At 49.9% G+C, this 26,715-nt stretch overlaps 1 protein-coding gene across 1 annotated transcript in view; it reads left to right on the plus strand.

Moving 5' to 3' along the window:
• The window catches only part of RFTN1 (raftlin, lipid raft linker 1), a 694,433-nt gene that overhangs the window by 637,297 nt on the left and 30,421 nt on the right, over positions 1-26,715 (plus strand). The window contains exons 7-8 of the mRNA XM_069648901.1: positions 6,340-6,452; positions 15,382-15,485. Coding sequence (XP_069505002.1) covers positions 6,340-6,452; positions 15,382-15,485 — 217 coding nt within the window. The remainder of the gene's footprint in view (positions 1-6,339; positions 6,453-15,381; positions 15,486-26,715) is intronic.

Below are 26,715 nucleotides of genomic sequence, written 5' to 3' on the forward strand. Positions count from 1 at the left end.
ATAGGGGCCCCGGCGCCCGCCAGTGCTTAATTTGGATTTTGTATTTGTGCCCAGATTTCACCACAAACAAATCAAGGAAAGTGAACATGTAAAGTTGTGTTGCTTTATTTTTGTTTAATAACAATACTTGTTAATGTTTAGTTTTTTGTACCACAATTGGTGTATTAAAATGTTTGGTTGGTAAGATTTAGAACGTTTTAGGAGATAATTTACGAAGGGGCCCCCGACATTTCGACTGCCTAGGAGCCTCCATAGGGTTCGATCCGGCACTGAAGGCTCGTCTCGTGTAAGCCGAGGCACACAGGCGACGGAGGAGCCCCCCACGCCCCCTGGGGCCGGCCTTCCAGACGGTGTAATCTCCGCCCCCTGTCCCCCACTGGGCATTTCTGGTAAATGGGAAGCTCGGATATTCGCATAGCACCTGGCCAGCCGAACAGCATGAAATATTGATGTGCGTGTGGCAGACAGCATTGTGTGCACCGCATGGGGGCGGCTGGCCCGCAAAGGCGCGTGTGTTGAGGATGGCGCTTGCGGGGTGGTGTGGAGGTAAACTGTGAGAGTGGGGGCGGGGGGTGTTTGTGTGCTATGAAGTGTACACACGTGAGCGTGGGTGTCTTTTCACTTTTTGAGCATGTGTGCCTGCCTGCATGGCCAGCTGTGTGTGTGCCTATATCAACATCAAAGGTCTTTTGTGTAGCGCACCGCTGCCGTTGGTGTAACCTTGTAGCGACGCATCATTGTCCGAATGTGCATTTGATGCACACATCAGGCGCCCAGGGACTGTGGTACGGAGTCTCGGTGGGCGGGGCCTGTATGTGTTTTGCCTATGTATCAGGGGCCTGCAACCTGCAGCTCTCCGGATCTTTGGGACTACATCCCCCATACCTCCTCACCATTGACTGTGCTGGCTACGATAGTTAGGAGTTGTAGTCCGAAACATCTGGGGACCCAAAGATTGCAGGCTCCTGCTATATGTAGTGAGAAGCAGGTGTACGTGGGGCCATAGGGGCTGTGCAAACTGGTGCTGCATGCTTGTCGCTGCAGCTGTGGAGCTGTAGGGGTGCTCCAGACTGCTGCTTCGTGCTTGTCACTGCAGCTATGGGGCTGTAGGGGTGCTCCAGACTGCTGCTTCGTGCTTGTCGCTGCAGCTATGGGGCTGTAGGGGTGCTCCAGACTGCTGCTTCGTGCTTGGGGCTGCAGCTATGGGGCTGTAGGGGTGCTCCAGACTGCTGCTTCGTGCTTGTCGCTGCAGCTATGGGGCTGTAGGGGTGCTCCAGACTGCTGCTTCGTGCTTGTCGCTGCAGCTATGGGGCTGTAGGGGTGCTCCAGACTGCTGCTTCGTGCTTGTCGATGCAGCTGTGGGGCTGTAGGGGTGCTCCAGACTGCTGCTTCGTGCTTGTCGATGCAGCTGTGGGGCTGTAGGGGTGCTCCAGACTGCTGCTTCGTGCTTATTGCTGCAGCTATGGGGCTGTAGGGGTGCTCCAGACTGCTGCTTAGTGCTTGTCGCTGCAGCTGTGGGGCTGTAGGCGTGCTCCAGAGTGCTGCTTCGTGCTTGTCGATGCAGCTGTGGGGCTGTAGGGGTGCTCCAGACTGCTGCTTCGTGCTTGTCGCTGCAGCTGTGGGGCTGTAGGGGTGCACCAGACTGCTGCTTCGTGCTTGTCGCTGCAGCTGTGGGGCTGCAGGGGTGCTCAAGACTGCTGCTTCGTGCTTGTCGATGTAGCTGTGGGGCTGTAGGGTTGCTCCAGACTGCTGCTTCGTGCTTGTCACTGCAGCTATGGGGCTGTAGGGGTGCTCCAGACTGCTGCTTCGTGCTTGGGGCTGCAGCTGTGGGGCTGTAGGGGTGCTCCAGACTGCTGCTTCGTGCTTGTCGATGCAGCTATGGGGCTGTAGGGGTGCTCCAGACTGCTGCTTCGTGCTTATTGCTGCAGCTATGGGGCTGTAGGGGTGCTCCAGACTGCTGCTTAGTGCTTGTCGCTGCAGCTGTGGGGCTGTAGGCGTGCTCCAGAGTGCTGCTTCGTGCTTGTCGATGCAGCTGTGGGGCTGTAGGGGTGCTCCAGACTGCTGCTTCGTGCTTGTCGCTGCAGCTATGGGGCTGTAGGGGTGCTCCAGACTGCTGCTTCGTGCTTGTCGCTGCAGCTGTGGGGCTGTAGGGGTGCACCAGACTGCTGCTTCGTGCTTGTCGCTGCAGCTGTGGGGCTGCAGGGGTGCTCAAGACTGCTGCTTCGTGCTTGTCGATGTAGCTGTGGGGCTGTAGGGTTGCTCCAGACTGCTGCTTCGTGCTTGTCACTGCAGCTATGGGGCTGTAGGGGTGCTCCAGACTGCTGCTTCGTGCTTGGGGCTGCAGGGGGGGTCCAGACTGCTGCTTCGTGCTTGTTGCTGCAGCTATGGGGCTGTAGGGGTGCTCCAGACTGCTGCTTCGTGCTTGTCGCTGCAGCTATAGGGCTGTAGGGGTGCTCCAGACGGCTGCTTCGTGCTTGTCGATGCAGCTGTGGGGCTGTAGGGGTGCTCCAGACTGCTGCTTCGTGCTTGTCGATGCAGCTGTGGGGCTGTAGGGGTGCTCCAGACTGCTGCTTTGTGCTTGTCACTGCAGCTATGGGGCTGTAGGGGTGCTCCAGACTGCTGCTTCTTGCTTGGGGCTGCAGCTATGGGGCTGTAGGGGTGCTCCAGACTGCTGCTTCGTGCTTGTCGCTGCAGCTATGGGGCTGTAGGGGTGCTCCAGACTGCTGCTTCGTGCTTGTCGCTGCAGCTATGGGGCTGTAGGGGTGCTCCAGACTGCTGCTTCGTGCTTGGGGCTACAGGGGTGCTCCAGACTGCTGCTGCGTGCTTGTCACTGCAGCTATGGGGCTTCAGGGGGCGGTCCAGACTGCTGCTTCGTGCTTGTCGCTGCAGCTGTGGGGCTGTAGGGGTGCTCCAGACTGCTGCTTCGTGCTTGTCGCTGCAGCTATGGGGCTGCAGGGGTGCTCCAGACTGCTGCTTCGTGCTTGTCGATGCAGCTATGGGGCTGTAGGGGTGCTCAAGACTGCTGCTTTGTGCTTGTCGCTGCAGCTGTGGGGCTGTAGGGGTGCTCCAGACTGCTGCTTCGTGCTTATCGCTGCAGCTGTGGGGCTGTAGGGGTGCTCCAGACTGCTGCTTCGTGCTTGTCGATGCAGCTGTGGGGCTGTAGGGGTGCTCCAGACTGCTGCTTCGTGCTTGTCGCTGCAGCTATGGGGCTGTAGAGGTGCTCCAGACTGCTGCATCGTGCTTGTCGCTTCAGCTGTGGGGCTGCAGGGGTGCTCCAGACTGCTGCTTCGTGCTTGTCGATGCAGCTTTGGGGCTGTAGGGGTGCTCCAGACTGCTGCTTCGTGCTTGTCGCTGCAGCTGTGGGGCTGCAGGGGTGCTCCAGACTGCTGCTTCATGCTTGTCGATGCAGCTTTGGGGCTGTAGGGGTGCTCCAGACTGCTGCGTCGTGCTTGTTGCTGCATCTACCTTCCTCTGCATTTAAGGTGCGCTGATGACTCCATGTCACTTGGTTAACCATGCCCCAGTCATGGACTTTCATTATTGCATCCCTGAAGTTGTTGACTTGGACCCCTTCAACTGAATATGATGGAGTAAAGGAAAACTAAAGTAAAAGTGAAACCCAGGACTGGAGTAAGCTGGTCCTGTTGACCTGGAGGCATCTGGTCTTTTTAGCTGTGGTAGGCTGTAAGAATATGTCCTGTCTCCAAGTGTGTAGTTCAAAGGCTGACAGTCAGCAGTAACAGACGATACTCTGTTTTGAGTGCGTTTTGTTCTTCTAGAAAGTGTTTTAGACTCAGGATAAGAGACAGTGAAGTATATGAAGAGGGTCGTGAATACATAAATACCAGAAGACTGCATGAGTCTGTGGTGGAGGTTTTCAATGTATTACACAGCATAGAGTTCCCTCAACACAGCAGTGCTTGTACAATGGAAACCTATTGCTCTTTAAATAAACCAGCTCCTTGGTCGATAGGCTCTGAAGGCAAGATCCCCTGACATGTCTTGCAAGGATGCCCATTTGAATGGCCCGGGAGCAGGCCCTCAACTCTTAGTGGGTAGACCTGGATTGTGACACTTTGGGAGTTTCTTGTGCTGGGCTGCACAGTGTATGGCAATTCCCCAGTCAGCAACCCAGCCTGGAAGGCATGATGAGACACCCCCAAGATGACACACAACATCAGGGCGGAAGTTAGATTTAATTCAGAAACCATGCAATCCCAAATACTTCACCCCAAGATTACTCACACCTGAAGCATGGCCCTCTGAGGTCTGGAAAGCGTAAACATATATCACTGTAATATCGATATATTCCTTGTGTTGCTTCTATAACAAGTATATTCTGTTCCACCTGCTCTAACTTGAATTAGAAAGCAAATTGCTAAGTTAGAATATTGCGTTTTCATTGGCTGGTTTCTCCCAGTGTCGTCTGTGGTTCAATAGTGCCCCAGCATTGGCCTCATAGGGAAAAGGAGCAAAGTGAAGAATACATCGTGGGCAGTGCTGGAAATGGAAAGACATTACTCTGGGAACCCTCTCCTCCTTGGAGAGGGGAGAGGTGGGGCTGAGGGAAGGAGTGGGTGAGGCCCTATGGGCAGGGGTCAAGTCCTAAAAATGTAAGTGGCGGGACTCATCAACAAACGCAATGGGATGTGACGTCGTCAGAAAGTAGCATATTAAGGTGACATATGCACATTTCATTAAATTGGCTTTGCATAACCACCCAAATTGCACAGGACGAATGGCATTTGCCTTTCATAAAATCAACACACACACAAAACCAGGAGAGGATATTTTCTTCTGATAGTGTTTTTGAAAACGTTAAAAGGTGTGCATGTTTTAAACTCCAAGAACCAATACAAATGCTTTCCCTGGGACATGCAGCACCAAATGCAATACTTCACCTTTAGTTGTTTGCTATCTTTCATCAGGTTATGTAGTGCAGTGATGAAGTGTCCCGCCTGCAAACCTGGCGACTGCAGGTTCGATCCCCGAGGTTTGCTTTAATTCATAAATTCAAGGAAGACTTTCGGTGTTACTCCTTTTTTTAGCCAGGGGTGGGAGGGGTTTTGGACTGAGTCCACCCTCTGAAAAAAGTGGGTGGACTCCGCCCAACCGTGTGTACCCTCGACTTCAGCCCTGCCTACAGGGAGACTTCAAGCCCAGTCACAACAAAGTAGACCTCATTACAAGTTCGGCGGTAGCTGTGCCGGTAAAACCGGCAGGCTGAACCTCTGTTTTTTTCCGGTGCCTGGTTTCACGGAAACACTCGGGCATTACAGCCCCGGCGGTCCGTCTAGACAAGCGCCGGAAAAATGTTAATCCCCATTCCCATTTGAATCCTATAGGACTCTGTGGGAATTTGGATGATGGAAGCACGGGCACTGTTAATAACGGTGCTGGCTTCCAAAAAAGTGTGCAGGTGGGACGGCACCAGCCCGCAGACTCGTGGTGTGCCGGTCGCCTTACCGGCACACTCGTAATGAGGCCCAGTATCACTTCATGGACTACAAGCCTGGCGATTGCATAAAAGCAAAGAGCATTTTGAGAACATAAGAAAGTACACAATTGTAATTGGGAAATATGTCTGTGATAGGGATTCAGCAAGACACCCATTTGAGCAAGTAATGAAAGTTGGACTGTGCTCTTTTCATTTGCCACAGTAGTCACCCTACCAAAGACAATCGGTTAATTGCAAGACATATATTCCAGTTTGGACAGCTTTAGAAAAGGTTGTAAGATTTTGCTGTTTCTGCATTCTTTTCCGTTTGTTGAGGTGTGCCTGGGCCTCGAGCAGAGCCCTGAAAAACAAGCTTTGTTGGAGATCCGTTCTGTCTTGTTCCGGCCCATTTTCTACCCTGATTGTTGGTGAGGAGCATCTCCTAGCTGGGTTGGGGCCAATGGTGGGCTATATCCCAGGGGGCCGTCCCTATGTGGTGTTATAGCATCATGCTGCGATGAAGCTAGACTTGCAGAGCGCTCGCCTGTCCGCCATTTTAGGTTGGGGCCAATGGTGGGCTAGATCCCATGGGGCCGTCCCTATGTGGGCAGTAGAGCACCATGCTGCGATGAAGCTAGACCTGCAGAGCGCTGACCTGTCCGCCATTTTGGGTTGGGGCCGATGGTGGGCTAGATCCCATGGGGCCGTCCCTATGTGGGCAGTAGAGCACCATGCTGCGATGAAGCTAGACCTGCAGAGCGCTGACCTGTCCGCCATTTTGGGTTGGGGCCGATGGTGGGCTAGATCCCATGGGGCCGTCCCTATGTGGGCAGTAGAGCACCATGCTGCGATGAAGCTAGACCTGCAGAGCGCTGACCTGTCCACCATTTTAAACTTTTCAGAGTCATCCCCTGGATCAACGGATGGCGTGTTCGTTTTCGAGGACACCCCTGAAGCCGATAAAGTCTCCAGAGGATACGATGCCATTGTGGTGGAACAGTTGACCATCCTCGAGGTGGGTGCAGGGGCGTGCCGTTGGAGCAGGGAGGTGGGGGGCGGTGATCAGTCTGGCATACCGCCAGCCCAGAACCTTCATGCACTGCATGCTGCCATGACTCTACACTCCAATCCATGTGAGAATATCCATGTGTAAAATAGTTAAAATATTGAATGGAAAATACTTGATGTCAAAACGTAAGATAACTAGAAATAATAGAAAATCAGATGAATTACAAGGAAAATGGCTTTTTTCGAAAAATGTTAGAAGGTCCGAATCAGGAGACTGGCAAGGTGGCATTGTAGGCTTAGGTTATTTCTTTTATTTCAGCACCAACATTCAAAGATGTACTTAGGCTTCTTGGTCCCACTCTAGGTGAAAGTAAAGGAGTCTAAAAGAGTGCTGGACAGGATGCCCTAAAAAAGATTCAAATTCTGCCATCCAGAAACCTGGCTTACCCCGATTTCTATAAGAAGAGCGGAACTGTAACACAGGTACAATTAGAGCCTTTTCCCAAACAAAGGAATGGCGGCTGGTTTCTGACCCGCAGTAATGTTGCTTGATCGGAAAAGGGCTTCTTGCCTCTTGCACAGTTCAGGTAAAGACCCCATCTGCCTCTTCCACCTTCCCGTGCTCGTGTTACGTATCTCAGTCTTTGGTGCATCTCTTTTCCCTGTGATTTACCAGGGTGCTTGTCTCGGCCGTTGGTCCTTGGGAACCCCCTGACTCTTAAGTCCACAGCAAGTCCTCTCCTTGGGCTTCCGTGGTATTTACTCCAGTTAGTTACCTCCTAGTTTTTACCCCTCCCTGTTGTCTGGGGTTTCGCACTCCACCTTCGGGCATGGTTGCTGTTCCCCGCCATGGAGTCTGGTTTCTGATACCTGACCTTGGGGTATGGCTGCTGTTACCCCGTCTTCGTGTCTGTGTCTTGGCAGGGACGCTGAGCACTCCGCAGGTCCGGGCATGGCTGTGTCCACCACGCGAAGCCACCACTATGAGCTTCCGGGCCACACCTCTCAGGTGGAAGTCTCTCCTACCAAGAGCTACCTTCCTGTCTGGCTCCAGCCCTGATTGGGCCTTTATCTGTCACCCAACAAGGGCGTGGATCACTCTCCCGCTCTCTCTGCTGGGAGGACAGTGGGCCTCATTACAACTTTGGCACCCGGGAATGTGCAATAACCGGGGTATTACAACCCTGCTGGACCCGTACCTGCTGCCATTCCCGGGCGTCGGAAAAAAATGCTCCCCATTCCCATTGATCCCCATAGCTCTCAATGGGAATGGGAATGGGAATGGGGAGGTCGGATGCACTGGCATCATTCGTAAATGGCGCCGGTGCATCCGACATGGTCTGTTCGCAGATGCGGGTCCTCCCTCCAGGTCAAACCTGGCGGGGGGTAGGCACCCACGAGCAGGACTCGTAGTTTGCCGGTCCGGTGTCAACGGTACTGGCAAGCTTACCGGTACCATTGTTACCGGACCAGCAAATTTATAATGAGGCCCAGTATCTAAAAAGGGCCAGAAACCATACCAGCCATTTGTCGAGGAAGTTGTAAGCTAAGGTAAGCTATTATACCATGAGCTGCCTGGCCCCTTTTCCTCAGGCTGCATGCATGTACCATGAGCTGCCTGGCCCCTTTTCTTCAGGCTGGAAGCATGTACCATGAGCTGCCTGGCCCCTTTTCCTCAGGCTGCATGCATGTACCATGAGCTGCCTGGCCCCTTTTCTTCAGGCTGGAAGCATGTACCATGAGCTGCCTGCCCCCTTTTCCTCAGGCTGCATGCATGTACCATGAGCTGCCTGGCCCCTTTTCTTCAGGCTGGAAGCATGTACCATGAGCTGCCTGGCCCCTTTTCTTCAGGCTGGAAGCATGTACCATGAGCTGCCTGCCCCCCTTTTCCTCAGGCTACATGCATGTACCATGAGCTGGCTGGCCCCTTTTCTTCAGGCTGGAAGCATGTACCATGAGCTGCCTGCCCCCTTTTCCTCAGGCTGCATGCATGTACCATGAGCTGCCTGATCCCCTGTTCTCAGGCTACAGGCATGTACCATGAGCTCCCTGGTCCACGGTCCTCGGGCTACAGGCATGTACCATGAGCTGCCTGGTCCACGGTCCTGGAGCTACAGGCATGTACCATGAGCTGCCTGATCCCCTGTTCTCGGGCTGCAGGCGTGTACCCTGGGAGCCTTGTTCGTTCTCTACCCCTGTCTTAGGAGCCATGCATTCTGGGCTGTTTTCCGTCGCCTCGCTCAGCCCTGACAAATGAGGGTACTTGGCCCCCCGAAAAATGTCACTGCTATTACTGGCTCTTTTCCTGCTTTGGCTGCCTTTCAGAGGGTTCAGTCTAGCGGGGAATCGCTCTAATTACCCCTATGGTCAGTCTGCCTGAACAGTGGCGTTTATGGGAATGAGCAGCGTGTAGCCGACTCTGCCCCAGCTCTATGTGGTGTCGTCACCGTAGTATCGAAGAGAGGAACAGTACTCTCTCTCTGTTATCAATTGCGGAGTGGGCTGCGTCCCACGTGACAGGAAGGGGAGGGGTTACCGCGCAGAGCAGCAGTTAGTGTTGCGATTGAATAAAGATAAGAGGTGTTGCACTCAGGCTCCTGTGTCAGCCTATTCCTTGAGAGAGAGAACGGTTGGGAGTGTGAGGAGGTCCACCTACAGGACACTACATCTGGCGACGAGGCGGACACACGCCCTGCTGTGCCCGCCACCTCAGGTCACAGCGCTTGTGACGCCCGTGAGTCTTTTCCGTCCCTCCGATGCCCCGAGGGTAGCGGGTCAGAGCGTGAAGGCTCCCCGCCACTGGAAGAGGCCCTGAAGCGCTCACTCCATGGGTGGAGCAGGAGCAGCAGCTCCCCGTGCAAGAAGAGGCGACGAAGCGCTCACTCCACGGGTGGAGCAGGAGCAGCAGCTCCCCGTGCAACAACTCTCCGGGCGGGAGAAAGAGAAGACTTCTTTCCCGCCAACGGGAACAACGCCGGCAGGCGGGATCCCCAACGCCGCAGGTGGAGCAGTGACTCCCCGCATCACACCACCGGGCGGTCGAGGAGCACCGGCCTCCCGCCAACGGCAACGGCTGGAGCAAATAACTCCAGCAGAACTCCGGGCGGTCGAGGAGCACTGGCCTCCCGCCGACGGCAAAGGCTACAAAGACACATTTTGCCTACCCTGCGTCTGCATGAAAAGGGTAAGCACACGAACCCCAACGCAAGCAGCGAGTCAAGAGACACACATCTCGAAGGCCTCATAGTTCCCCCCGCAGCCATCCCCACCCAGCTCGGCAGAGGGAGCGCAAACTCCCCAACGCAGCGCCCCCCTAGTGGCAGCCAGACTCCACCGCACTCGCGAGCATTAAGCAAGCCAAGGTCAAGCTCATGAGTGGCTCAGGAGAGGAGTCACTCACTGCTACAGCGACTCCAGCCCAAAGGGTGTCACTTACAGTCCCAGTGACACCAGCACAAGAAGAGGCACCATCCGCCCCAGCGTCCCCGCACAGAAAAATGACGGACAGCCTTCTAGCCCAATTACCAGCAAATTTTGACCTCACAGAGACAAGCACCCTGGGGTCAAGGTGGAGAAGATGGTTGAGAGACTTTGAAGTATGCCTAAAGGCAGCTGGACCACTGGAGGATGAACAAAAACTAAACCTTCTAAACCATGCGATAGGTTCCAATGTGCGAGATATCCTTGAGGAAATGCCGGAAGACAACATAGACACCTACATCAAGCTAAAGACATCACTCACAGAATATTTCACACCTCACACAAATGTGGACTACGAACGGCACGTATTCCACACTACCAAGCAAAACAAAGGAGAATCCATAGATGCGTTCGTCATGAGGCTAAGATCAAAAATGAACCACTGTGACTTCAACAATTACTCGAACGAGGAGGCCCTCAGATCGCAAATCAGAGTGGGGTGCGAAAGCGCGGACTTCCGGAGGCGACTACTACAACAGCCGAGAAGTCTAGAGGAAATCCTGCGCCTAGTGAGATCCGACGCTGCCCTCGCAGCGCAAGTGGAAGGCCTGGACGACATAAAGATCACGCACGGCAAGCAGGAAAGCATCAACAAGCTAGAGGGTACAACGAGAACTAACACGGATCCTTTCTGCTACAGGTGTGGCCATGAATACCATGGGACAGACATGCTCCGCATGTGGTGGCGACAACCACTATAAGTCCGTATGCCTGATTTTTCGCAGCAAAATGAAGGGAGCCAGTAGGAGTGGGAAACCCTTGATGGAACTAGAACAGAACCAACCCTCCCACCACAACAGGGCGGCACACCACTTCCAGGAACAAGGACGGCGCCGTCACCACGACGAGCAACCGGAAAGAAGACAAGAGAGGAGAGAATGGAGGGAGAACAAAACCACCCAGTCAAAAGCAAGAAGGCGACCCAGAAGATATGTGAGATGCCTCATAGAACAATCACAGTCAGACAGCGTATCAAGCGCATCCTCAGAAGAGAGATCCCGCAGACCGGAAATGCAACAAGAAGCACCGCAGAGAAAGGGATATCTATACGCCCTTGGAAACAACATGGCCAAAGAACACAGCCCAATGCTAAGAATACGAATAAACCAAACAGCTGCAGAATTCCTGATAGATACTGGAGCAACTGTGAACGTAATAAATGAAGAAGTATACCAAAGCATACCGAACGCTCCTCGCCTACAGCCAGCACGAGCCCTCATCTATCCCTATGGCTCAAAAACACCCCTAGCATGCAAAGGGTTTTTCATGGCATCATGCCAATACAAGGAACATAAGAAAAGCATCCCCATGCACGTGTTAGAAGCCGCCACTGAGAGCAGATGCATCTTAGGCTATCGGTCAGCCATAGAGATGGGACTCATTCACATATTGTACCGTCTCATGGTGCACAAGTACCTAGATCCCACGGCAAGCATGAATCAAATATTCCCGGCACTGTTCAAAGGCCTAGGAAAACTGAAGGGAAAACAGATTGAACTTCACATCGACCCCCACATCACTCCAGTAGCCCAGCACTACAGGGGCATCCCTATCAACATTCAACAGCAAGTTGAAAACGAGCTAACTAAGCTACTAGAGGCCGACATCATTGAGCCCGCGGAAGGCCCCACACCATGGGTCTCCCCTATAGTGACGGTACCCAAAAGAGAATCTCCAGACATTAGAATATGTGTAGACATGAGAAGACCAAATGAAGCCATCCTAAGAGAACGACATCAAGCCCCCCGAATAACGGACATGGTGCACCTCTTAAATGGGGTGACAATATTCTCGAAGTTAGTCCTAAACAAAGGCTATCATCAGCTGGAGCTCAGCAAGAACTCTCGATACATAACAACTTTTGCCACCCATCTAGGTTTGTTCCGCTACAAGCGACTCAGTTTTGGAGTATCCTCAGCGGCCGAAATTTTTCAAGCAGAAATCCACAATGTCATCAAGCATGTGCCCAACTGCTTGAATTACAGCGATGACATTCTGGTGTTCAGCCAAACTCAGGAACAACATGATGACACTCTGATGAGAGTCTGCATGGCCTTGGAGGAAGCCCAGCTAACAATCAACAAAGAAAAGTGTGAATTCCGCAAGAAGACGCTCAGATTCTTCGGACACATATTTTCAGAGAAGGGCATGACGCCTGACCCCGAAAAGGTTAGTGCGCTCCGAGAAGCTGAACCACCCGCAACAACATCAGACCTCAGATCATTCCTGGGGCTTGCAAGCTACAGCACTAGGTACATACGTGATTTTGCGTCCATCAGTGAACCCCTGAGAGCTCTAACCAAACTAAACACCGAATTTGTGTGGTCACCCAAATGCCAAGAAGCATTCCAGATCATCAAGGACCGCATCTCAGACGCCCGAAACCTGGCGTACTTTGACCCCAAGAAGACAACAGAACTCGTCGTGGACGCCAGTCCCGTTGGGTTAGGCGCCATTCTCACGCAACTAGATGACAAAGAAGGAGGCGGGAAACACATAGTATCGTACGCCAGTCGAAGCCTATCAAAAACCGAACAAGCCTTTTCTCAAGCAGAAAAGGAAGGACTGGCGGTTGTCTGGGCCTGCAAGCATTTTCACCTCTTCCTGTATGGGAAACCTTTTATAGTTGTGGCGTATCACCAGGCACTCACTTTCATCTATGGCAACCCACAAGCCAAAATGCCACCAAGGATAGCCAGATGGGCACTTAGGCTGCAGGACTATCGATTCACCATCATACACCGGCCAGGGAAAGAACAAAATCCCGCAGATTTTCTCTCCCGGCACCCCAAGGAAAAGAGCGGACCAGAACAATCCATTGCTGATCAATACATCAGATATGTCATTCACAGCAGCACTCCACAAGGACTTGACATGGAACAGATAACGAGAGAGTCCAACGCAGATCAAGGAATACAAACCATCTTGAGGTGCCTAGAAACAGGATGGTGGAAACATGCAAAGCAGATCCGTGAAACAATGAACGAGGATATCAAACAAGACATCACGTGCCTTTTGGCCGTAAAGGAAGAACTTGCGAAGTCAGAGGAAGGACTACTACTAAAAAGGGACAAAATTAGTAATACCGCGAAGCCTACGCCAGAAGGTGCTAGAGCTAGCTCATGAAGGACACAGGGGAATTGTATCCACCAAAAGGATGCTAAGGCAAAAGCTATGGTTTCCCCAACTAGACACCTCTGTGGAAGAACTATTACAAAACTGTCCCACCTGTGCCATCGTAAAGCCGCACACAGTCCCGGAACCACTAAGAATGACCGCACTACCAGAAGGAACATGGGAAGAGATAGCCATCGACCACTTTGGGCCCATGGAAGGGGGTGAATACATTTTGGTAGCTGTAGACGAATACTCTAGATATCCAGACCTACAGATCATCCCATCCACCGCTGCACATCACACCATCCCGGCACTGGATCGGATGTTCGCAATCTATGGCATACCGAAGGTTGTAAAGTCTGACAACGGACCACCCTTCACGGGACAAGACTTTCAAAGATTCGCAGAATACATGGGTTTCCGTCACCGTAAAGTAACACCGTTGTGGCCTCAGGCAAATGGCACTGTGGAAAGATTCATGAGCAACATCAAGCACACGACTCAGATCGCACGCCTTACGGGTGAACCTGTCGAGAAAATGCTGTACCAACTTATGCAAGACTATAGGAACACACCACACAGCACCACGGGGAAGTCACCATCAGAAGTAATGTTCGGACGAATGATCAGAACGCGACTACCGCACGCACCCGACAATGAAGAACAGTACAAAGAGGACGCGGAGATGAGAACAAGAGACTCCCTCATGAAGGAACACATGAAAGAAGCGGCCGCCCGCAAGCGCATAGCCAGAGAGAGCGACCTGGCGCCAGGGGACATGGTCGTGGTCCGACAACAGCAACAGCGCAAAAATGCAACTCCGTTCAATGAAGAACCACTCATCATCACTAGGAAGAAAGGATCGCTCATTACCGCAGAAGGAGGCCGCCGGTCCATAACGCAAAACTCTTCTCACTTTAGAAAGATGCCTGGCTTTCAGCATACAAGAAATTCAAGTATGTGTGACACTTTCTCCCAGTGGGACGCCCCCTATGAGGGAGACAGGGAAGACTCTGGAGATGACGTGACACCAGAAGAATGGGTGGCACCATCTGCAAGTGTGGACCACCGACCACAGAGAACAAGAAGAAAGCCTACTCGTCTCATCGAAGAAATGGGTTGAGAACACAACTGACTGTTTAGTGACCGGAGGGTGTGGTGTCGTCACCGTAGTATCAAAGAGAGGAACAGTCCTCTCTCTCTGTTATCAATTGCGGAGTGGGCTGCGTCCCACGTGACAGGAAGGAGAGGGGTTACCGCGCAGAGCGGCAGTTAGTGTTGAGATTGAATAAAGATAAGAGGTGTTGCACCCCAGCTCCTGTGTCAGCCTATTCCTTGAGAGAGAGAACGGTTGGGAGTGTGAGGAGGTCCACCTACAGGACACTACACTCTAATTGCCTTTGTGGGTCACAGGCCTCTGAGGAAATCTCCCAGTTTCTCGATTGCCCAGCCCACCTCTGCCCACCATTGAAATCATAGACCAGCCTAGGCCATAGAGTCTGGCTGGACAGTGACAGCGCTGTTGCAGCTTGTTATCTGTTACAGACCCGCTTTCTGTGCATGATCCTGCCCTCTAGTGGCTCAGTTAAACAGTTACACTTTTGTTTTCAAAGTTACACATAAAAATGACTTGCGTGGCGCTGACCCAAAGCCATAAAGGGTAACTATGGCCTTCTCATCTCATGCCACGTTATACCCTCCTTACTTCCATACGGAAAAAATACTCCTAAAGAGGCATTTGAGTATGGCGGTTATGCTAGAAAACTGGCGGTATTTAGTACCGCCAGTTTTTACAAACTATACTTATGAGGTGTTTGGAGGTGTGTTACCCACATAGTATTTTGAAAATGCTGTACAAATTCCACACGATATGGGGCTGAAGTGCCGCCTAACACTGAGGGGTATAGGTTTGAATTCTAAATAAAGGTGAAGTTAAAGTGATTTTTTTCGGCCCCAGCTGTAGAAAACATTTCGTCTGGTAAGTGAAGGGGCCTGATGCTAGTAAACCCCTTCACCTGCCAAGCAAAAAGACTCAATTGGGAGTGAAGAAATGTCATTACTATCCCTTCTGTGCCCTAACGGGGAGGGAAATACTTTGAAACAACGTTTAGACGCGCAGACATGGGTCATGTCAGAAATACCGGGTACGTTGTGTCTAAACTACTGCACGTGATGTCATAACCCCTGTTGGCCCCGCAGGACTCCACGTGTTCTAATGGTAATTGCTACGCGTGGGAATACCGCAAATAAGCAATAACACTCCAGCCCTTCTGGTCTGTGGAGAAATGAACGCTCTCATTCGACCTCAAGTCATAAAATGTACCTTTTCCCCCCCGCAGGGTACCAGGGTACAGACCGACTATGTGCCGCTCCTGAACTCTCTGGCTGATTACGGATGGCAGCTGAAATGCGTGCTCCCAACCCCTCTTATGAAGACGGACAGGTATGTTTGCCCCAACTCCTGCTTGCTCATTTGTAAACTTCATGTGTATCTGGCCTGTATATGTGAAGGTTTGAGGAGCTAACCAGCAAGGGGTGAACGCATGAAGCTGCAAGGGCCTCAGTCTCGGCTCATATGTTGGTTCCATGTGTTAATATCCCCGCAAAAATATCGACATATTTTTGTGGCGATATTAAGCTATGGAACCTGCGGGGGACACCCCTGCAACCCCTAGATTATTTTTAAAAGAGCAGGGGACACCACCGCAACCCCTGCTCCCAAAAAAACCCAACATTATCCTCCCCAGAAATATCGCCTATGGCTGTTCCAGACGACCATATCTACGGCAATATTTATGGTTTGTTTGTTTGTTTGTTTATTTATTTCTATAGCGCTCCGGACCCAGGAGTAAAGGGGCGCTTAGTACAAGGATACAAGGCACGGTACAGAGTAATAAACAGTGAAGCTAGAACAATTTAAATAGCAGTTATATACAGGCAGTGAGGGTGAAAGCACGCAGTAGTAACATAAGTGAGGAATAAACAGTCAATACATTATATAGCTAGGTCAGACTTCAACGTTGGCTATTTGTCAGAAGCCACCCAATGACCAGTTTCCTAAATGACTGGAAGGAGTTGGATGCTTTAATGCTCAGTGGCAAGGAGTTCCAGAGTTGGGGGGCGAGGACAGTAAAGCTCGAGCCTCCGGCTCTTTTGGAGTTAAATCTGGGTACTGTAAGGCATAAGGTGTTGGAAGATCTCGTGGTTCTAACGGACGGTTTCATGGTGAGTTTGTTGGTCAGGTATGGGGGTGCTAGATTGTTGAGAGCTTTATACGTCAGGCAAAGTGTTTTTAGGTCGATTTTATGTTGGATGGTGAGCCATCTGCATGTAGGTCTGGTGGCTGAGATGTGCTCACGTCTGGGGATATTTAGCGCTGCCCGAAGTGCATTGTTTTGAAGGACTTGGAGTTTGTTAATTGACGCTTGATTGGCACCTAGGTAGAGACTATTGCAATAGTCTAGTTTCAATTGTATAAGGGCTCTGGATAGTATGAGGCCACTGTTAGGGGAGAGAAATGGTCTACAGGCTCTAATGAGTTTTCCCGTATATGCCGTGGCAGAGGCGGTAGCATTAATTTGTTTGGTGAAGTTAACGTTGGCATCAAGATAGAAGCCAAGTGTTTTCACATTTTTGGCGACCGGGATGGTGTTGCCATCGATTATGATGTTAGAGTAGTTAGGACTTAATTTTTGTAGGTTATTCGGTGAGCCAACAATGAGCAGTTCGGTCTTCTCGTCATTGAGGCAGAGGTCATGTGTGGCCATCCATGCCTGAATGACGGAGAAGATTTCATTGATCCTAGCTACATCAGTATCGTAGTTGCCCGAGATAGTGAGGAGTATCTGGGTGTCATCCGCGTAATTTGTGTAGATGACACCCAGGCAGTCCAGTTTATCGAAGAGGGGCTTTGTAAAGATATTGTAGAGGGTGGGTGAGACACATGATCCTTGTGGGACACCACAGGATATGGGGATAGGGTCTGCTATTGCCTCCAGAGAGAAGACCCTCATAGTTCTGTTGGCTAGGAAGGACTGTATCCACGAGACAGCAGAGGGGGAGAAGTGGGTGGCAGAGGAGAGGTGGTTACAGAGTATTTTATGGTCAACCAGGTCGAAGGCCGCTGAGAGATCTAATAGGAGTAGGATGGCAGCCTTACCCTTATCTTTGATTTCGTCGATCTGACTTTTAAGGTCGACAAGAGCAGTTTCTGTTCCATGCTGAGGCCAGAAGCCAGACTGACGCAATCCGAGTAATTGGTTAGACTCTAGGTAATGCTGAATTTGCAGGTAAGCAACTCTATCGAGTATTTTTAGCAAGAAGGGAACAGTTGTAATGGGCCTGTAATTTGTGGGGATGGAAGGATCCAGAGTCTGTGTTTTTTAGTAGCGGGAGGACCCATGATTGTTTCAGATTGTTGGGTACCAAATTAGTGGAGAAGGATGCGTTTATGAGCTTGGAAATGAAGGGGGCGAGGTCTCTTGCTGCATCTTTTATGATCTGTGCAGGGCAGCTGTCCTCTTTGCAGTTTGATGGTTTGAGGGAAGTTATGATTTTTTGCACTTCTAGTGCGGTTACGTTTTTGAAGGTGAATCCCTGGTTGGTGTTAGGGGTGGTAGGTGGGCTGGGCATGATGGTGCTAAAGATGGGGCTGCTATTAGAGAGTTGAAGTCTTTTGTTTTCGATTTTTGTTTGTAGGCCAGTGATTTTGTTCGCAAGGGCGTCTTGGATGCTAGTGCACCAAGATTGGTCCTTCACAGACGAGTCCATAGGTGGATTAGGGTTTTCTAGCTCCTTCACGATAGTGAATAGCTCTTTGGTACTGGAGCTGGCATTACTTATTCTTGTGTTGTAGGCTTCCTTTTTTGTGCGGATAATTTCTTAGTATTTTGAGTTCTGGAGTATACCAAGAGTTGAGGTGTGCTTTAGGTTTGCTTTTGCGTAATTTTAGTGGAGCAACACGGTCAATGGCATTGGTCATGACGCTATTGTAGGTGTCTACTAGAAGGGTAGGGTCTGATGTGTTAGGGATCATGTTAAGGGTAGGTAGAACCAGTGGGATGAGGGCTTCGCTGGTGATGTTCCGTTTGTTTCTCGTCAGGCATGCTGGTGCAGGCGGGTGTTGTCTGTGGAGGGGGTTGTTGGTACTAATGTCGAATGAGAGTAGGAAGTGGTCAGTCCATATCAGTGGTTGTGGGTCTCTGCAGATGATGTTGCAGTTATGGGCAGCGAGCCAGTCTAGGGTTCTGCCTTTTTGATGTGTGGGTAAGGTGTTAAGTTGAGTGTAGTTGTGTTCACCAAGTACATTGGCGAGGGAGGAAGCTGGAATGTCATGAGGGTCATTGTAACCCAGGTTGAAGTCACCGAGGATAATGTTCTGTGATAGAGGTTTGGATTTTTCGGCTATGAGGGTGGTTATGTCTTCTTCGAATGAACCTATGGGCCCAGGGGGTCTGTATATTAGGTCCAAGGTAATGGAGTTCTTGGGGGAAGTTTGAATTTTGATTGATAAATATTCGCAGGACTTTAGAGGAGGGGCGGTCACCGGTCTAATGTCAAGCGAGGATTTGAAAATGAGTGCTACACCTCCTCCACGGGCATCCGGTCTGTCGGCCCTGAGGATGGAGTAGTTCTCTGGAACTGCAAGAGATAGAGAGGGGCCTGCTGCAGTATGGAGCCAAGTTTCTGTGGTGGCTAGGAAATCCAGGTCTGCTGAGCAGATGATGTCTGCAATTTCCGTAGGGTGGGCCACAAGGGATCTAACATTAAGTAGGGCTCCTTTGAGTGGCACAGAGTTTGCAATGGTGTTTTTATTGGTGATTTTAGTGATATGATTCGTGGTCATTTGGCTAAGTAGGGTAGGGAGTCTACAACCTAGTCTGTCGTTACGGGTCATGATGTTGGGGTAGGCTACAGGGCAATGTTCAATTGAACTGCGCAAGTTTAGGATGTTGTCAGAGTGGTCATCTGTAACGAGGCTGCGTGGGGTATTACCTAAAGTAGCACTCGTTTTAGTACTATGGTCTATGGATGCGCTGTGGGAGAAAGGAGGTAGGGAAGGTAGGAAGGGTGTAGGGCAAGGAATGGGGTGATGTCTAGGACAGGCAAGCTTGGCGAGTCCATTACTGAATGGGATATAGCTATTTCTACTGCATGGTATGCAGTCAGGCATAATGCAAAAGGGGAACATGATGAGTATTAGCCAGGCTGGCATAGTTTGGGTGTGGATTTGGGTAGTATCTGGCTAGCAACCAGAGGGCCCAACACAATCAATGTGGTCGAGCAGTGACCAGAGGCACAACACAGTGAGAGTTGTTTGTTAGCAAGCAGAGGGCGCAGTACAAACAGAGTGGTCTAGTAGCAACCATAAGGCACAACTCAGTTACAGTGTTCCATTAGCGACTATAAGGCACAACTCAGTTACAGTGGTCCGTTAGCGACCATAAGGCACAACTCAGTTACAGTGGTCCATTAGCGACTATAAGGCACAACACAGTTGCAGTGGTCCGTTAGCGACCATAAGGCACAAATCAGTTGCAGTGGTCCGTTAGTGACCATAAGGCACAAATCAGTTGCAGTGGTCCATTAGCGACCATAAGGCACAACACACTTGCAGTGGTCCGTTAGCGACCATAAGGCACAACACAGTTGCAGTGGTCCGTTAGCGACCATACGGCACAACACAGTTGCAGTGGTCCGTTAGCGACCATAAGGCACAAATCAGTTGCAGTGGTCCATTAGCGACCATAAGGCACAACACAGTTGCAGTGGTCCGTTAGCGACCATAAGGCACAACACAGTTGCAGTGGTCCGTAGCGACCATAAGGCACAAATCAGTTGCAGTGGTCCGTTAGCGACCATAAGGCACAACACAGTTGCAGTGGTCTGTAGCGACCATAAGGCACAAATCAGTTGCAGTGGTCCGTTAGCGACCATAAGGCATGACAAGTCAGAGTAATATAATCAGGAGCCAATTGTATGCAATGGGGCAGGGTGGTAGCTATTCAGATATCGTTGGACGCAAGTCATAATAGGCAGTGGTGGTAGTTCGGAGTTTAGCAGATACCAGTTTTGGAAAAAGTCAAGGTGAAGCGCAGGATAAGGAAGGTTGTTTGCTGTGCAATTTAGAATGTAACTGCAGATATGTACTCACGGGAGTTGTTAACTGGTAGCCGAATGAAAACTGCTCCTCTGACTTTGCAGGAGGTTTCACTCTGCCGGGCTGGTGGCGCAAAGTGAGTGAACGGGGCAAACAGGAAGGGGCCTTGCTCACTTGGGCCTTCCTCAAAGTGGGCCGGCTTCTGCCTGCCGGTGGCCCTCTGGGGGAGAAGTACAGTGTTGCTAGGCAACACAGTAAACAATAAAGGCCGCGGCCATCTTGGAATCGGGAACTCGTGTCGTAGTGCACATGATTCCGAGTGCCTAGGAGAGGGGGCACGGCGTGGGTACGCACCGCCGGTGGGCTTAAGGCTCACCTGCCACGGGCGGGGGGGATCAGCTGGGTGCTTCCACGCGCTTCTGAAGTTGGCTTCAGATGATGCACGGCTGCTCCTGCAGTCCGTGTTGTAGATAGGCGGCGGGACGCGGGTGGTGCATCAGGTGCACGGTGAGGGGGCTCCTGCCCTCTCAAGCGTCGGGATAAAGTGAGCGAACGGGGCAAACAGGAAGGGGCCTTGCTCACTTGAGCCTTCCTCAAAGTGGGCTGGCTTCCGCCTGCCGGTGGCCCTCTGGGGGAGAAGTACAGTGTTTCTAGGCAACACAGTAAACAATAAAGGCGGTGGCCATCTTGGAATCGGGAACTCGTGTCGTAGTGCACACGATTCCGAGTGCCTACGAGAGGGGGCACGGCTTGGGTACGCACCGCCGGTGGGCTTAAGGCTCACATGCCATGGGCGGGGGGGATCAGCTGGGCGCTTCCACGCGCTTCTGAAGTTGGCTTCAGATGATGCACTGCTGCTCCTACAGTCCGTGTTGTAGATAGGCGGCGGGACGCGGGTGGTGCATCAGGTGCACGGTGAGGGGGCTCCTTCCCTCTCAAGCGTCGGGATAATGGTGGTGATAATATGTAGTGATACCCATATGTTGTGTCCTCCTAGGATCCTAGCAAAGTCCAGGGTTATAAGTGGGCCGGAGCTAACAGGGGCTCAGCCACTACACGTCCAAACATTTCTGGCGATTCCTTGAACTGACTTCTCAGACCCGATTTCCTTGTGCTCTAAAGGTAAAGAAAAGATGAATGCCAATACCACACTTGCCCAGTAGATGTCACAATCACCCCATGTTTAGAATCACATCATACGTGTAATATATGTGGTTGTTAAATTGTTTTCTAATACTCTGCTGGGGAAAGCTAGTATAGAGGATGCAGTGCTTGATTAATTTTTTTTACAAAATGTATTGAAGCCTTGCCATTAGAATACATTAATAGAATTAAACAATACAGGGATTGGACCTCCATTTACCTGTTTAGATTTTATTTTGTTTTCTATAGTTTAATATTTTTCACAATATTTTTTATTGTAGTTTCTTTTTGTTACTCCTTGCTCTCGCATACTCTCCAGACTAGCTCAAAGCACCCATCCGCATGCCAGCTTGACATGGGTGGCTAGCAGGGACATGGCCATACTTACCTATCTTCGTATTGGCTTAAATGCACACGCACACTCTAATCCCCTCTGACGAAAATTCCATATCTGGACTTCCCCAACAGCGCTGTGAGACCATACCAATGGGAAAAGGCACTATACAGATAACAATTACATTACATACATTACTGCTGATCGATTATACTATGAGTAACACGCTTTTTAAAACAGAGTTTCCTGCCCTGTATGTTAAAGCGATGCTGTCTCTGAGGCCACTCTCTTACTTACATGGACCTCACATCTTTTAAAGGCTGCTTAGCTACTTGCGATTCTTTGGCTGCGACAGACACTACTTTGCCCCACTCTGAAATTTTGATTAGTAACTCGTTTTGGCCCCCACTCAAAGCACAGGTCCTGTCCACATACCTGCATGAACTCAGCACCGACAGCTGTGCTGTATCTATATGAGCAAGGACTAGAGGAGGGGCCTACATTGAGGGGATGCCCAGATGTTATAAGGGGGCAGAGACAGGAGAGCGCTCAAGTCACAAGTAAACACGGCACTGATGGGATGACAGCAAGACCTCTTGTGCTTTCCCTTTTGCCTTTTCTGGGTTTAGGAAGAGCTTTGATGTCTTTGGTGCTTTATTGCGGCTCTTCTAAACTGGCCATCAGGCTGGGAATCCTCTCCTATCTTGACGTCGGGAAATATTCAAAGACTACGTGGACTCCCTGAAGCCGGCCAATGCTGAAGAACCACTGTTGCCGCCATTTATAGCTCATTCATCGCACACTCTCCGTTCCTTCCTCTTCTTCAGGACCTCGGCCGGCTACTTCTTTCTTGTTGCATCTTCCTTCTCACCTCCCCTTGATTTTCATTCTTTTCTTGTTACTACAATTAAGAAAAAATAGAACTATGTCAGACATCCCCAAAAGGGCCTCCGTCCACTCTAAAGTGGATTCTCCACACCTGAGAATTCTGGCCCAGCTTGATGGATCTAAACCAACCTTCCTCGTAGATTTGCTTGACCCCCCAGTCTAAAGGAGCACCTCTCGGGAGGATAGCCCAGGGGCAACGTGCTTGCCTTGGAAGCAAAATGACACGGAGCAATACAGGTTCGATCCCCCGGTCCACGCTTAGAAATCTGTGGGTATTAAGCATGTTATAAATAACCAATCATATCATGCTTTGTCTTTTGGGGAAGCTTGCAATGGACGGGGTGGGGGATTCGAGCTCCTTGATCATTTTGAAAAGCTTGGCTGTATTAGAGTTGGCGTTGTAGTTCCTAGTATTATAGATGTTAGCTTTGGTAGCCTCAATTGGGTTTTTATAGGATTTGGCGACTTTAAGAAAGGCCTCCTTGTGTACTGTGGGGTTTTTTCTCCAAGGGTGTTCTTGGGTACGTTTCAGTTTTTGGAGGGTGGTTAGTTCCTCTGTGAACTATATGGTTTGTTAAAGTTGGATTGTTCAAGATGGCCCCGGTGTGACACTAGCTGGCCCTTGCGACATTTCTCCCTGTTAGGGAGAATTCTCAAGAATGTGCTAATTTCCCTTACCTTTTGAGAGCCCCCAGCAACTTTGCCGGATTTCTGGGATTTTAATTTCTACCTGGAAAGAGTGCGAGCCTTTTTTCCCACTCTTTCGTGTATTTTGATGTGTGTTTTACTTCTTCTTTGGATACAGAGTTTTAAAACAACTCCATAGGCATCATCTTTTTCTGTGTGTCACACAGCACCCTCAGTGCAGTGACACAGGGGTGTCTTTCAGACTCCCCAAGGTTTAAATACCTTCTCTGGGACTGACTACTGTCTCCCAGAGCATGTAAAGTTAGTTTGACTTTACTAGACTTTTTAAATTTACAGACCCAGCCCACACTATCTTCCTATAGAGTGCTGGAGGGGCTTCCTAGCTTCCCCTGAGTCTAAACACTCATGTAACAGTCAAATGTTACCCTTTCCCACTTGAAATGGCTAGTGGCAGGGGTTTAAACAAACTACCATGATCTTTCCCGACCGCGAACACCGGTAGCTAAAAATCGGGTCAGCCATGTTTTCCAATATGGCACCCAAGACCTATCTGTAAAAACAGACTCTGGTCAACTTTTTTCACCATTTCTTTTTGGAAAGGTCCTTCTTGTGTTTGTCTCTGTGCTCCAAATCAGGTTTGGTCCCTTTGTTCATTGGCCTTTGGCGGGCTTCAGTGCTGAAGCCCTCCTCTGGCGCCTGAGTGTTTAGGGTGGACAGGATGTGAGGGAGGTGCCCAAAAGAGACCTGAATGCACTCTGGCATGATTGGCCGGTGGCTGTCCGGCGAGGACAGCCACGCTGCTGTGTGAATGACAGCCAGGCTGGAATCAATGGGGGGAAAACTGTTTAAAAGCAGGCCTCTGGGATTTATAAAGCAGTGTCAACCACTGAAAAGAAAGAACCAAAGACGAGCTGAAGGAAGACGACTGCTGCAACTCCTGGTCCACCGGTGAAGCCCTGCTGCAAGTACGAATTGCCTGAAACTCCATTGACACAGAAGCCCTTCAAGGTTAACTTCTTCCCTTGAGTTTGGTGGGAACAACCAACTCGTAAGCCGCCTGGACACCGTCCCCATACTGGTCGAATTGTCTCCAGAGTGCTGGTGAAAACCGGATAGCCAGTGGGAAGGATACCAGTTCATGGTCTTTAAGGCACTCCCACCTTAAACTGACGTTTTGCCAAGCTTGTGGCCTCTTCCCTGGGCAGTGCAGGAACCTCCCGATGTCCTCCTTCTTGTCCCCACGACTGAAGCTCAGGAACAGCGTGATCTGCTCAAACTGCCAGGAACAACTGCCTCAGCCACAGCTTTTCTTCACTTACAAGGTATTGTGCAAGTGAGGTGCAGAACTCCATTCGGCTAAGGTGAAAGTTTGCGAAACTTTCCCGACTTTGAAGGCTTGTCCTTCCCTAAACCAACGTATGACTTTTCGTCTGACGAAATTCTTCTAAGAACCGTGGCAGAGACTTAGCCGTTTACTACCAGAACTAAGCTTTCCTATACAAGACTCTGAACCATTGACTTTGGCCCAGGCCTATTGAATTGAGTTGCTGGTTGTAGTGAACTGAAACTATTTGCCCTCCCTCTACAAAGTATTTGTGCTATCTTTCTTTTAACCTTGTCTTTCTACCCCATTTTAAAGTAACTGAAGTGCCATTTTTCTCCCACTTCAGGGGAGCTGAACTTGTTCAGAAACTGGTTGGTTGTGTATTGTAGTGTATTAGATTGTGATATTGAGCTGCTCTTGCTAGTGGAATGTTTTCCAAATGACTGTGTAAATAAATGTACATTCTTTTACCAAGAAACCTTGAGTAAGTGTTTGTTTGAATCAGTGTGATTGCTAGTCGTTTGTGGAACCTCTTGTACTGCTCACTTTACTCTTGAGATAAGTCTGGCTGCTCAGCCATCGCTACCACTTTACTGTGTAGTACAGGCTTGTACCAAAGGTGAAAATGCACTTACACTGGTAGTCTTAAGTGTGTGTAGTGTTCCCAAAGGGTACTGCATATGATTCTGCCTAACACTCCCTTACCTCTCCATTTCTCTCCTTTTCTCTCCTTTTCTCTCCTTCATGTTTTCCCCCTCTTCTTTTCTGTTTTACGTGTTTTATTGCATGTAGCACGTTGCGAAACCCCAAATACATCAATATAGTAAACACTGCACAGTGTATGCCAGATCTACCAGAGAAAACACCTGCTTCACCCGCCGCCCCCCAACAATTGCAGACGGTCAGGCTAACCAATTATGGTTAGTTGTTTTAATTCCAGTTCTTGGTGTCCCCGCCAACTCACACGGGACCCCACTTTTACCATTTTCAATGTTAATCATCACATTTTTAAAACCACTCTCACCCAAGAAGGGGATAACATAGGGTGGGTGAAATGGCCAAAATTTGCTTTGTGGATACATTTGTAAATAGGAGGCACAATTAGCTCCCTCCTCAAATTTCGCCCGAGAAACAAATGTGCCCATCTTTTATGTTTCCCCACTGAAACTTAAAGTTGTTTGCCTGAAATTTCATATATGTGGCAGAAACTGTATGAGAAATGTAAAGTTTGCAAGAAAACATACTTTTTTGAGAAAATAAAATTTTGTGTAAGAACGAAATTCTAAATCAGAAAATATTTTGCTCTGCTGGCAAAGTGAAAATTACAGGCACATTTTGGCAATTTCGCTTCGCGAGCAGAAATTTCGCCCACCCCTGGTGAAGAATGATCAAATGAGTGAGTGCTGGTGTAAAATGAGAGTGTTGTTATATTTGATGTGAAAGTTCTCTTCAGGCAAATGGGTCGAGTGAGCTCGCTAGAGAGAAGCCAAGAGACTTCCTGATAGGCCGGGGCTTCTGAATGGCAGCACATGTGAGACACCCACGCGTCAGACCTGTCACTTGGCTGTCTACTCCAGCCCTATTGACCACACAACATGAGGGAACCCATTAATGCGAGGTGCTTGGGTTGAGAACATATATATTTACACTGCTGTACCTCTACATTTGATCATTGTTCTGTTTCTTTTTACTGTATACATACAATTTCACTCCTTTAAGCATTGAATGCTTAAATCAAAAATCTATTAACTCACTCATTCTTAATAGTTGATAAAGTTTGATTTATTGGTTCTTTCTTCGCCAATATACTTTCTGCATTCTTTTTTTAATGCCACTGTACATATTGTATATTAGATACTCATATACTCATTTAGGTTTCACCCTCAGAAATATCCCCTGCTTTGTCTCATTTTTTTCAAACCAGTGGGTAGTTATTCACATTTTACAATTCTTTTCACAATTCCATCTGGAGCCCTAGGTGCTGTTTGCGAAGCCACCATCACCTCGTGATCTAAAGCCCACTAACAATCCATAGAAAACATCCTTTTAACTGCAACCAGGTCAACGTCACATATGGAAACAATTCTGCAAATGATTATGTTCCTTTATCAATAGATCGATGTTTCGGTGGACATGTAGTGGTCCCACCTTCCTCAGGACCGTTTGGTATATAGGGACTCTGGAAAGCAACAACAATATTTATTTTTATTTTATTTTTTACATTTGTATAGCGCACA

Source organism: Ambystoma mexicanum, chromosome 2q, assembly GCF_040938575.1.
Source record: "Ambystoma mexicanum isolate Mex_15411 chromosome 2q, UKY_AmexF1_1, whole genome shotgun sequence".
In the NCBI taxonomy this organism is placed as follows: Eukaryota; Metazoa; Chordata; class Amphibia; order Caudata; family Ambystomatidae; genus Ambystoma; species Ambystoma mexicanum.